At 45.8% G+C, this 12,744-nt stretch overlaps 1 protein-coding gene across 2 annotated transcripts in view; it reads right to left on the reverse strand.

Moving 5' to 3' along the window:
- Positions 1-10,048: 10,048 nt before the first annotated feature.
- Positions 10,049-12,744, reverse strand: part of FAM189A2 (family with sequence similarity 189 member A2) — a 74,380-nt gene continuing 71,684 nt past the window's right edge. The window contains exons 11-12 of one of the 2 annotated variants that reach the window (XM_043487032.1): positions 10,672-10,913; positions 10,049-10,458 (exon numbers count right to left, since the gene is read on the reverse strand). In XM_043487032.1, the coding sequence (XP_043342967.1) occupies positions 10,710-10,913 (204 nt within the window). In that variant the 3' untranslated portion in view covers positions 10,049-10,458; positions 10,672-10,709. Of the gene's footprint in view, positions 10,914-12,744 lie in introns of both variants that reach the window. The other variant, XM_043487031.1, reaches the window with a different exon arrangement.

Here is a 12,744-nt window from a genome sequence, read left to right on the forward strand (position 1 = left end):
CAGAGAGAACAGCATTGAAACAAGTATACTATCAAGCATGAAACAGATCACCAGCCCGGGTTGGATGCATGAGACAGGTGCTCCGGGCTGGTGTACTGGGAAGACCCAGAGGGATGGGATGGAGAGGGAGGCGGGAGGGGGGTTCAGGATGGGGAACACATGTAGATCCATAGCTGATTCATGTCAATGTATGGCAAAAACCACTACAATATTGTAAAGTAATTAGCCTCCAACGAATAAAAATAAATGGAAAAAAAAAAAGACAACCCACAGAATGGTAGAAAATATTTGCAAATGATGCAACCAATAAGGGATTAATCTGCAAAATTTATAAATAACTCATTCAGCTCTATGACAAAAAATAAAAATAAAAAAATGGGCATATCTAAACAGACATTTCTCCAAAGACATATAGATGGCCAAAAAGCACATGAAAAGATGTTCAACATCACTAATTATCAAAGAAATGCAAATCAAAACTACAATGAGGTATCACTTCATACCAGTTAGAATGGTCATCATCAAAAGGTCTACAAATAATAAATGCTGGAGATCCAATGGGGCAGGAGCCTATGTTTCTTGCCCCCCTCACCCCATGTCCTCCGCCTGCCTTTTGCCTGTGAACAACTTTAGTCAATAATAAGTTTAATCTGAGAGATAAGAACACACAAAAGCAAAGGAAAACAGTCAGAGGAGACCAAATAATAATAATGTAGTCATGACTCAATGGACATGAGTTTGAGTAAACTCCGAGAGTTGGTGATGGACAGGGAGGCCTGGTGTGCTGCAGTCCATGGGGTCACAAAGAGTCAGACACGACTGAGCGACTGAACTGAACTGAACTAAGTATAGTCAAGGACCTTTAGTTCCTGCTCAAGGGCTTTAGATAATATTCTGAGCCATATCCCGTGAGCTGTCTTTTATAGACACTGAAACCCCAGGTGGAGAAGTTAACTACGTGATGACCAGACCGTACCCATGACATGAGGGGCCACAATTCCAAGAACTGGCCTCAAAGAAATGGAAACAAACCAAACCTGCAACTGAAGATTAACTGTATCTAAAACAACCAAGATGACACTGGTCAGACCACCGAAAACAAATTTGAAGATCACTGTCATAGATGATTGTGCTGTTTCGGCATGTAGCCCCCTCTTTCTATTAAAGCTCTTGCCCCCTGGTTGCCAGTCGGGGGGAGTCAGCCTTTGGACAGATGTCTGCCCTCCCCCTTAGGTGCTGGCTGAAATAAAGCAAACTTTCCTTTCCACCAACCTGGCCTGTTTATTGGCTTTTGAGCAGCGAGCAGCCGGACCCCTCACCTTTCAGTAACAGAAAGGGCAGGGGGAAAAGAGCATTCTCTTGCACTGTTGGCGGGAATGTAAACTGGTGCAGCCATTATGGACAACAGTATGGAGGTTCCTTCAAGAACTAAAAACAGAGCTACCATGTGACCCAGCAGTCCCACTCCTGGGCACATATCTGGAGAAAACCATAATCTGGAAGGGCACACGCACACCCACGTTCACTGCAGCACAATCTGTGCTGCGCTCAGTTGCTCAAGCTGTGTCCAGCTCTTTGCGACCCCATGGACTGCAGCCCTTCAGGCTCCTCCATCCATGGAATTCTCCAGGCAAGAATACTGCAGGGGGTTGCCATTTCCTCCTCCAGAGGATCATCCTGGCCCAGGAATCAAACCCATGTCTCTTGCTCCTCCTGCCTTAGCAGGCAGATTCTTTACCACTAGAACTACCTGGGAACCCTTTCTTTGTCACAATAGACAATGAATGGAAGCAACCTAAATATTCATCAACAGAGAAATGGATAAAGAACATGTGGTACATATACACAATGGAGTATTACTCAGCCATTAAAAGAACAAAATCATGTCATCTGTGGCAACATGGATGGACCTAGAGATCATCACACTAAGTAAGTCAGGCGGAGAAAGACAAACATCATATGATATACCTCATGTGAAATTTTTTAAAAAATGATATAATGAATTCTTTATAAAACAGAAACAGACTTACAGATATCGAAAACAAACTTATAATCACCAAAGGGGAAACCTGGAGGGGAGGGATGAATCAGTAACTTGCGATGAACACACACACAGACAACTACTATGTATAAGGTAGATAACCAGCAAGGACCGACGGTACGGCACAGGGAACTCTACTCAATATTCTGCAATGACCTATAAAAGAATCTAAAAAAGTGAATATATGTATATGCATAACTGAATCACTTTGCTATACACCTGAAACTAACACAACATTGCAAATCAATTCATTTATCAATTTATACATCAATTAGAAAACAGATTTTAAAAATATGTATAATTGAATCACTTTGCTATATACCTGAAACTAACACAACACTGCAAATCAATTTATCAATTTATATGTCAATTAAAAAACAAAGACAAAAAACTAACTTAGTTTACTTTCAAGTTTCTGAAATCTGGAGAGATTATTTTAGACAGACATTCCCAAAACATAATTATTCCTACAGAGTTCAACCTTAAAATTCTCCCCCTCCCCCATGCCCTCACTCTTAGAGATCACTCAAGGTTAAACTTCCTGAGAGTCCAGGTATATCATTTACATCACAAAGGCACATGAGGATAAATACCAGTTTCTTCTAGAGAGCGAGCTTAACCAATTACAAAGCCTGGCATGCTGCAGTTTGTAGGGACGCAGAGTCGGACACGACTGAGCAATAACAACCCTTTGATACGATACAGAGCCCATGCAGACCATTGTTCCCCAGATCTCTTGTCTCTTGGCAGTCCCCATTCATCAAGGACGGCCACCACAGGGCCCCACATACTAGTGGATGGCCACCCTGGGATTTCCCCAACTTTCAGGGTCACCCTTGGAACTTTCGGAACCCGTGTGTTAGTGGACGGCTACCCAGGATTACACCTGCAACTTCTGTAACCAAGCAGGACCCTGTGGGGCCTTCCCAGGACAGGCCTTCCCCCATATCCTCTGCTTCAGCTCCTCTCTGAAGTACCTAGATGATATTTGGTACACATTTCCTAAATCGTTTTGCTGGTGTGAAAAATCTCTCCCTCTCCAACAAATGGAAGATGTTAAATACTTGAGGACAGGAGCACAGAGCCCCAGGCCTCCTAGAGCCTAAGGACGGATAATGTTAATCCCTGTGACACCACCAGTCAATCAGAGAATTGTGCACAAGCTGATCACAGACCCTGCAACACCCCCTCCGTCACCTGGCTTTTAAAATTGCTTTGCTGAAAACCTTCAGGAGGCTCAAGGCTTTTTAGGACATGAGTCACCTCCCTCCTTGAATGGGCCTTGCAAAAAACCTTTCTCTGCTCCAAACTCTGACTTTTCAAACTTGTGTTAACACTTTCGAGCCCCACATGCTAGCGGACATTCCCGCCCCTGACCCACAACATTTCATTCCCTGTCCCGTATTCCCCGACATCTCAGCACTTGTGGGAGTCTTCTCCGTCATCTGCTGGCTGCTTCTCCAGTTGTTGGGATGCGCCCAGGAAGCCTACAACCTGTACTAGCCCAGCCTCAAGATGGTAGAAAGAACCCGGAGTCAGTGACAAAGACATCAATGGTTTATAAACGGGGGAGCTTACTTTTCTGAAGCAATATCCTGGAGCAACACCCCAACGTGTGTGGCCAATGATGGTCAAGACATGGCGGCAGGCTTCGCTCCCAAGTGGGAGAAGCCTTTCAATTTATAGGAGAATTGAAATCAGGTTGGCTCATTGGTTACCAGGGAAACCAGCAGAGGGGTGCGCCCCTCACTGCCCCCTTGATAGGAACAATCACCAGCTGGGGCCTGGGGGAATAGGTAAAAAGGTCAGTCATGTGAGTAGGGTGTAGGTAAAGCAGGCACTGATCATGCAGGGGTTGTTCAGAGAGCAAAAAGACAGCCATCTTGGGTGGCTGACCATGCGCTGAATTATGAAGGTTATCATGAAAACTACCTAAGTTAGTAAGGGAAGGGCTCGCAATAAATGTTAGTTATGATTACTACTTTGAAGTCATATATTGGTGTTAATGTTTCAATTCCTATGTGTTCCAGTGGTATATTTCCTTTACCTTTCCATAGCTCTGCAGACAAAAAAGAATGTTACCTGCAATTCAGAAAACAAAGAATACTGCCGGCTATTCCAGTACACAAGGGATGTTACCTGCCATCAGCCGCTGCACTGCAGCTGTCCCTAATTTTGTGCACAGAGGCGAACTCAGGGTGGAGAAAAACAAGATATCAGGCCTACATAGTTAAGATGCATGTCTAAAGAACAATGTCAAGGAGCCCAGATTCTTACATCTTCTTACACATTGAAAAACACCAAAACCATTACCTTGAGATATCTGTTTTTTTGTGATCAGTCAGTAGTAATCTTTTGATATCATACTAGCTTTTTTTTTCCAACAAATACTCCTGTACATACTGGCCCCTCCCTTACCTCTTGGGAACAGTCCCTCAGAGCTATCAGCAGCAGTCAAGAAAAATGTTAACTTTGCAATTATTATTATTTGTGGTGTTAGTTGCTCAGTCAAGTCCAACTCTTTGCGACCCCATGGACTATAGACTGCCAGTCCCCTCTGTCCATGGGATTTCAGGCAAGAATACTGGAGTGGGTTGCCATGCGCTTCTCCTGGGAATCTTCCCAACGCAGGGATGGAACCAAGGTGTCCTACACTGCAGGCAGATTCTTTACTGTCTGAGTCACCAGGGGAAGTCTGTCCTTCTCCCCCTACTCAGCATTTTCTCAGTACCTGGCTCACTCCCTGCTACTCAGGAGCTCAATTAATACCTGCTGAAAGAGTGGGAAGATGAAGGCTCCTGCAGAAAGAAATGCAAGACATGCAATGCCTTTTGGCCCCAGACTTGGAGAGTCATGGGGAGGAAATTGATGTAAACAAAGATGCCCCTGTCCAGGCCCCTAGTCTCACCCCCTTCGCCTGGAGGGGTGAAGATGCGCTCCTTTGTTCTGCTTCCCCAGTTCCTCTCCTGCTGGGTGGAGGCCACAGCTGCCTTTTTCCTCTGCCAGTTCTTCCTAGTCCTAAAGGACTCGCCAGCGTGTAGGACTGTGGCAGTGTGGGCTTCTCTGTGAGGGGAGCCTCAGCTGTCAGGAACCCTTGGAGACTCATGAACCCTGAGGCTGTCTGCCTGCCCTTTTCCCAGTTCATCAATCCCTCCCACTCCATCAGTGTCCACACGGAACCACACAGAACTGGCAAACTCAGGCTAGAGGAAGAACCCTGACCAGCACCATGCAAAGTGTGGGCTGCAGATCAGCGAAGAACTCTGTTCCTGGTCCCTGACAAGAGCAAGTTCAGAAAATGAAGGTGTTTGAAGTGTTAACTGGATAGAGTTCTATTATGACTGTTGAATCTAATAATTTAATAAGGGCGTCAAAGGAGCCATTAAGCCATGGAAAGATATGGAGGAAAGTTGCATGAATAATACTAAATGAAAGAAGCTAATCTGAAGCAGCTTTCTAGTCTGTGCTCCAACTACATGATATTTTGGAAAGAGCAAAACCATGAAGGCAGTAAAGGGACTATTGGTTGCCAGGGGTTGCAGGGAAGAGCGCTAAGGATATTTAGGGCAGACAAAGTGTTCTGTATGGTATAATGATAGTTGGGTTTTCCCTGGTGGCTCAGTGCTAAAGAATCTGCCTGCCAAAGCAGATGTGGGTTTGATCCCTGGGTAAGGAAGAGCCCCTGGAGTAGGAAATGATAACCCACTCCAGAATTCTTGCTGAGATAATCCCGTGGACAGAGGAGCCTGATGGGCTACAGTCCATGGGGACACAGCTGAGTGACTGAGCACAGTATAATGATAGATACATGTCATTCATTTGTTAAAACTCATAGACTATACAACATCAACAGTGAACCACTGTATAAACTATGGACTTTGGGTGAGAATCACACAAATATGGGTTCTATTATGAGGCATATACAACTCTGGTGAGGGATGTTGATTGTGGGTGAGTCTGTGCATGTGCTGGGGTAGGAAGTTTATGAGAACACTCGTTTTGCTATGAACCCACAACTGCTCTTAAAAATAAAATCTAATACAAGGGGGCAGTTACATTTCATATACCTTTTTATAAATTACTATTATTTCAGTTTCCTGGTAAATCACTGTGTGTTCAGTCTGTCAGTTGTGTCCGACTCTTTGGGACCCCATGAATTGTAGCCAGCCACGCTCCTCTGCCCAAGGAATTTTCCAGACAAGGATACTGGAGTGGGTTGCCATTTCCTATTCCAGGGGATCTTCCTGACCCAGGGGTCGAACCTGAGTCTGTTGCACTGACATGCAGATTCTTGGCCACCTGGGAGGCCCATGGTAAATCACTATGTAGACTGAACATTTATGTCCCCTCAAAATTCGTATATTGAAGCCCTAATTCTCAGGGTCATGGTAATTGGATGTGGGACCCTTGGCAGAGGACTGAGTTTAGAGGAGGTCATGAGGATGAAGCTCCCATGATGATATTAGTGCCCTCACAAGAAGATGAAGAGACCAGAGCTCACTCTCCGCCATGTGAGGACACAGCAGGAGGTGGCTGTCTATAAGCCAGGAAGGTGGCTTTTCTCACCAGATGCTGAATCACCTGGCACTTTGATCTTGGACTTCCTGGCCTCTAGGACTGTGAGAAATAAATATTTCCATTGTTTAAGCCACCTAATCTGTGGTATGCTGTTATGGCAGCCTGAGCTGCCATGACAGTTTATAGTCAGTTTGTTATAATTTACAAACATTCTTGGTCTGAGACAGGTTGGAAGGGAAAAAACTGGTTCTTCATCTGTTTGAGAAGCTGTGACCCACACCAGCAGCCCCGGTCCAGGAGCCAGAAGCACTGGCCTCCTGCCACTGTTCTGCATTTAGCTCTCTGCCTCAGTTTCTCCATCTGCCAACTGAAGAAGCAGTGTGACTGGATCTAGAAAATGTGGCTGTTCAGCAAATTCTGCTTCTTCCACTAAGTATGGACAACCTCAGGTAGTCAGCGGCCATAGACCCCTTCCCTATCCCTAACTGCTAGTTGGAACTTTCAAGAGAAAGGAAGTCTTGGGGAAATTCTGCCAGCCAGACACAAATACTCACTAGCAAGCCTGCATGGAACAGCTCATAAGCTTGGGAAAATCTTGCTCTGTCCTCAGACACACAACTTGCATGAAAGGCTGAGGCAAAGACAACATTCTGAAGAAGCAGCCTGTGACCTGATCCTGTGACTTGATCCATGTGACGGTCTCATGGAGTGGAGACTAGGCTCTCATTCCCCGCTGGTGCAGAACTGACTGTCCTGTGCTTTGGGTCAGCCAAGATCCTAAACATCATTTATTTCACCAGTGAAAAGACCCCTCATGCCAATTAATCAATCTCTGGTATAATTTTGATAACTACTTTTGAGATGTTTTGTTACCACGTCTGGACTGGATTCTTAAGGTACTCTAAGCACAAAAGGGCTACCTTCCCTGGTATATTCAATCACACACGCACATGAATATCACATTATTAATGCCGATGTACTTCAAAGTATATTACAGGGAACTATACTACTTTATAATAACCTATAAGAGAAAAGGATATGAAAAAGAATATATATACACATATATACATATATGTGTGCTAAATCACTTCAGTCGTGTCCGACTCTTGGCAACCCTATGGACTGTAGCCTGCCAGGCTCCTCTGTCCATGGGATTCTCCAGGCAAGAATACTGGAGTGGGTTGCCATTTCCTTCTCCAGGGGTTCTTTCTAACCCAGGGATCGATACCGCATCTCTTACATCTCCTGCATTGGCAGGTGGGTTCTTCATCACTAGCATCACCTGAGAAGCCCATATATATGTGTGTGTGTGTATGTATGTATATATATGTGTATATATATATATATAACTGAATCACTTTGCCATACACCTGAAATCAACATTGCAAATCAACTATGAGAAAGAAAGTTGAAGTATTAGTTGCTCAGTTGTGTCCAGCTCTTTGCCATCAACTATTACAATTAAAAATAAATAATTTTTGAAAGTATATCACACCCAGCAGCCTCACAGGGAGATGAACTGCATGGCCTCGAAGTTCCCTCCCAGGGTAAATATATATTGTAATAAACATTTTTTACTTTCATATTCCTTAAAGCCTGAGAAGCAAGGCAGAAGTCAGTTATCTGAGTTCACCAATACCTTCATATCCCGGAAATACATGGGACAGGCCCAAGGCTGTGGGTCAATTCTCCAAAGCTGAGACAGGTCTTCACTTCCTCCTGATATGCATCAGGTGATGCCCTCAGTCTTTGTGTTCCCCTTTCCTTTTCTGGTTGTTTCTGACTCTTTCCTTTTCTTCAGGATGGCTGGGACCACCTCTGTGACTGTTCCCTGAAGGCTATAGGCAGACACTGTCCACACCTGCAGCCCCCACCTACCTTTGTGGAGCCTTTAGGGTACATGGTGAGGTCCACAGTGGCACGTGGAGGTGAGTGGGAAGGACTTCAGAAGGAAGATGGAAAGGGATGCTCTCGCATAAGCCTAGAAAGGTGAGAAAGGCCAGCCACGGCTGAGAGGACCAAGGCAGTCCTTCTCTCCCCAGCCATGGAGAGGGGGCAGCAGATTGGTGACTGAGAGCTTATGGACCTCATCTGGAGCCACACGGTTGGGGAAAATAAAGAGCAGTGAAGGAGAACAACCAGACAGGGCTATACAGGCAGTTTATGGTGACAGCGAGCTTGAGCGGGGGCTTGTACCACAGTGGAGACCCTCAAAGAGGGTAGGGGTGTGCCCCAGAGAAGTGGGCCAAGCCCCAGCTATGATGCTGACAGCGAGGGCTTGCAGGAAAGACTGCTCACTTGCATGGGGAATTCAGTGCCTGGGCACAAGCAGATGAGAAGGGAGAAACCGTCATTCTGGGAAGCCCCTATAAACCTCCTCTATAAACACAGCCCGCCCCAGGAAAGTGGGCCAGATCCAACCCTGGTTATAGCCCCGCTTCTCTCCCTCTTCTCCAGGTCTGCTGCCACAGCCCACTTCCCACCCCAGCTCCATGCCTCCAGTCTCTTCCCTCTTCTTAACTCAGTCCCCTGACCTCATCCCAGTTTCCACTCTGGCCTGGTTTGTTGGCTTGGAACAGGGGGGAGTCTGTGCTTTCACGAACCAGGCAAGAAATCTCAGCAACCACTTTCTCACAGAAACATGAAATGGCAAACTGCTCCTATTTGGGACGTCGAGGAACGGAGTGCTTCCTAGAGATGATTGGCCTGGGTGGCATCTCTAGCACTTAACTTCTGAACTGCTGAACCTCATTTTCCTCATCGGTAAAATGGAGACAGTCACAGCTTCCATCTCTTAGGCTGCTGTGAGGGTGACATGAGACTCTAAAGCCCCCAGCACAGTACCTACAGCCCAGCTGGTGCCCAGAAAGCTCAGCCGGCCTCAGTGTACGGCCTCTGTGTTTATTCCTCACTGCCACCTAATTCCACATCCTGCCCTAAACTAGTCTCCACATGGCACGGTGATCATCTGGAATATAATTAAATCTGTACTCTTCTGCTGCAAGCTCTTCCATCATACCTCACTGTTAGCAAAAAGTCCAGCCTGAAGCTCTTCCTGCCTCTCCCCTCGCTATGGGCTGCTATCACCAAGGTCTCTAGCACTGGGGGTCCTTCTGCTGGCTGTTCCCTGCAGAGTGTTCAAACACTCTTCCCTGACCCACAAAGTCAAGTCCAGCTCAAATGTCATTCCTCAAAGAAGCCCTCTCTAGCGGCCCCCTTCCTTCTTGGCACTAATCCTCAACCTACAATCACCTTACTGATTTCTTGCTCATGGCCCCAGGAGAAGGCAGCTCCGTGAAGCCAAGCACTGGCTGAATGGATGAAGGAAGCATTGTTATCCAAGGAGCTTGGGTGCTTTCGAGATTAAGCTGGTTTGGTGGCCTGCCCAGACCTACCCACCTGACCGCAATGCTCCAAGTCCCAAACCCATCATAAAGATAAGGCCTGGCCACCTACACATAAACAAATATCACACAGTGAGCCTGGAGGTCCAAGGTAAACATTTTTATTCTCAGTTCTGCCTTAGCTATCTCTAGTTTTGCAAGCATGAATAAATGGAATCAACAAGAATTCTCTCCCAAATTTCTTTCATCAAAATTTGTCACCAAACAAGTTTCCTGTTTTCCCTAAGAGAATGCGGTTTGAAAGTGATCTAACACGAGGCTTGACGATCACAGAATATCGGGGTCCATCACCCTGCTTCTGGGCCAGTTCCACTCTCAGTTGGCAGCAAATACATAGCAGCCAGCACATCTGCCCTTCCAGAGAAGGCAAGAGCTCAGTGCAGAAGAGAACTGTGAGAGGTACAGCGGGCACCGAATCCTGAGCCGCTTCTGCCCACAGCAGGGCGGACCCGGGCAGAGGTTTGGGCTTCATTCACAGTCTCCCCCTTGGTGTATCTAGAAGATAAGTGGGCCAGAAGAACTTGTCATTCCCCCGTCAAGGGCCTGCAGCCAGCAGAAAGGAGAACCCGGGAGCCCAGGAGCAGGAATAAATGTTCTCCAGAGTGCCCCCTCTTTCTGAAGAAAAGCCAGAAGGGCACCCTAACTCCCCGTCAGGAAACAGACAGGGGACCCGTCCTCTCAAGAAGCTCCCTGCCTTCCAGGGCCCACCTGTCTTCCTGCTCCTCAGGAGCCCCAGCCCTGCCGCTTCACAGAACAGTCTCTCGGATGACGCCGATGAGGCTGTGTGGCCTCTCGGCCTCGGCTCGCCGGGGCCTCCTCTCGGCCGGGGGCCTCCCCGCGGGGACGAAGGTGCTCAGATCTCCGCAGCTCCGCAGGTGCAGCAGGCCAGGCTGTTTCCGCGAGGGCAGCACCAGGGCCCTGGAAGTGCTGGGCTGCATCGGGGCCATGATCTTTGGGAGAATAAACAGGGTGACAAGAGGTTAAACTTTACTTGATGTGGTCCTCAGACCTGCCTCCAATATCCATCCAGGTAATGTTCAGTTTGGGGTTTCCCAGGGGGCTCAGTGGTAAAGAATCTGCCTGCCAAGCAGGAGATGCAGGTTTGATCTCTGGGTTGGGAAGATCCCCTGAAGAAAATGGCAACCCACTCCAGTATTCTTGCCTGGAAGTCCTACAGAAAGAGAAGCCTGGTGGGCTACAGTCCATGGGGTCCCAAAGAGTTGGACATGATTTTAGTTGCCTTGGGGAAGAAAAAAGGGTGTTTTCCCAAAGTGGAACCCACTTGAAATTCCAAAGAGTCTTTTACCATACTGCTTCTTTTCTGAAGTTCCTAAGAAATTCCCCCAATTTTCTATTGTTTCAACAGTAGGCCTGCCATACTTATCGACTTATCTACTGCAACTTCCTGCTTTATGTTTAACATTCTTCTTATCACCTTTTGTTCCAATTTCCCTATGATTCTCACTGGCTCTGCAAATCACTGGAGAGGAGGGGAGCTTGTCAGAAACATAGAATCCCTGCTCCCCCCATAGCAGGGGAGTCTGGAATGGGTGAGGGCATCTGTATCATTAAAAGTGTATCACAAGGTGATACCGCTATACCTGCAAATTTTATAACCACTAGTCTGGTTAAGTTTATGTCAACCTAAACCAATGTGTTTCTAATTGACCTGATAACACTTCAATAAAAAATATGATAAATCTCGTAAAAACTAGAACCATTTATTAATAACTCTTAAGAGTGCTTCTACTGCTAGATCTATTTTGCAAGGTAGCACACACATAACTTCTAAATACATCATATACAGGCAAAAATGGGCAATCTCTGATCCAGTTGAGACTAATAACGGGAGAACCGTCAAATTTTTTAAATTACATAGTCGTGTCTGTATGACATATTGCTGTAAGCTCCTTGGAGAAAACTCAAGTTCTTTATTACCATCTAACATCACAGAACAATCATCAGGATGACTTGTCATTTAGTTTGCACCATTCAGAGATTCTAAGGTCATTAAAAGTTTAATTCCCCCAAAATATGGGACATTAAATTTTTCCAATACTCTATTATCATATTTGTCTTTAAAGCTGTTTCCTAACTAAGAAGAAAATTCTAACATTCATAGATATCTACTATTATTACATGGTTGTCTACTATTATTACATGGTAGGTTAAGACAAGTGGTTTTGATATTGGTAAAAATGTAAATGGATATATAAAAACACATTCCAGGGACTTTCTGGTGGTCCAGTGGTTAAGATTTCACCTTCCAATGCGGGGGGTGCAGGTTCATCTCTGGTCAGGGAGCTAAGATCTCACATACCTCTTGCCAAAATAAGCAGAACATAAACGACAGAAGCAATACTGTAACAAATTCAATAAAGACTTTAAAAATGGTCCACATCAAAAAAAAAAAATCTTTAAAAAGAAAAACACGTTTCAGTAATACTAGAGAAGGAGAAAATGTGCAAAGCTGAGCAGAGTCAGAAATAAAAGCTCCCTTCCCCTTGTCCCTGCATCCTTCTCTCCGAGGAGTGATGTGGCCTTATGACACCTGACTACTGGGGTTCAGCTCTGGAAGCCCTGGCAGGTGGCACGAAGTCTATTATAATAACCTTGTACCTGAACTTTGACCCAGTCTGTGCAGAAAGACCTAGTAAACATTTATAATGATAGCACCTGCTGAGCTATCAGTAAAATCTATCAAAAAAGCTATCAGTGTCTGTTCTTTCTCCTCAAAGCCATCTTCCATTAAGCAAGACTTTGCTGAAGGTCCAGACCAAC

Source organism: Cervus canadensis, chromosome 14 (genome assembly GCF_019320065.1).
Source record: "Cervus canadensis isolate Bull #8, Minnesota chromosome 14, ASM1932006v1, whole genome shotgun sequence".
In the NCBI taxonomy this organism is placed as follows: Eukaryota; Metazoa; Chordata; class Mammalia; order Artiodactyla; family Cervidae; genus Cervus; species Cervus canadensis.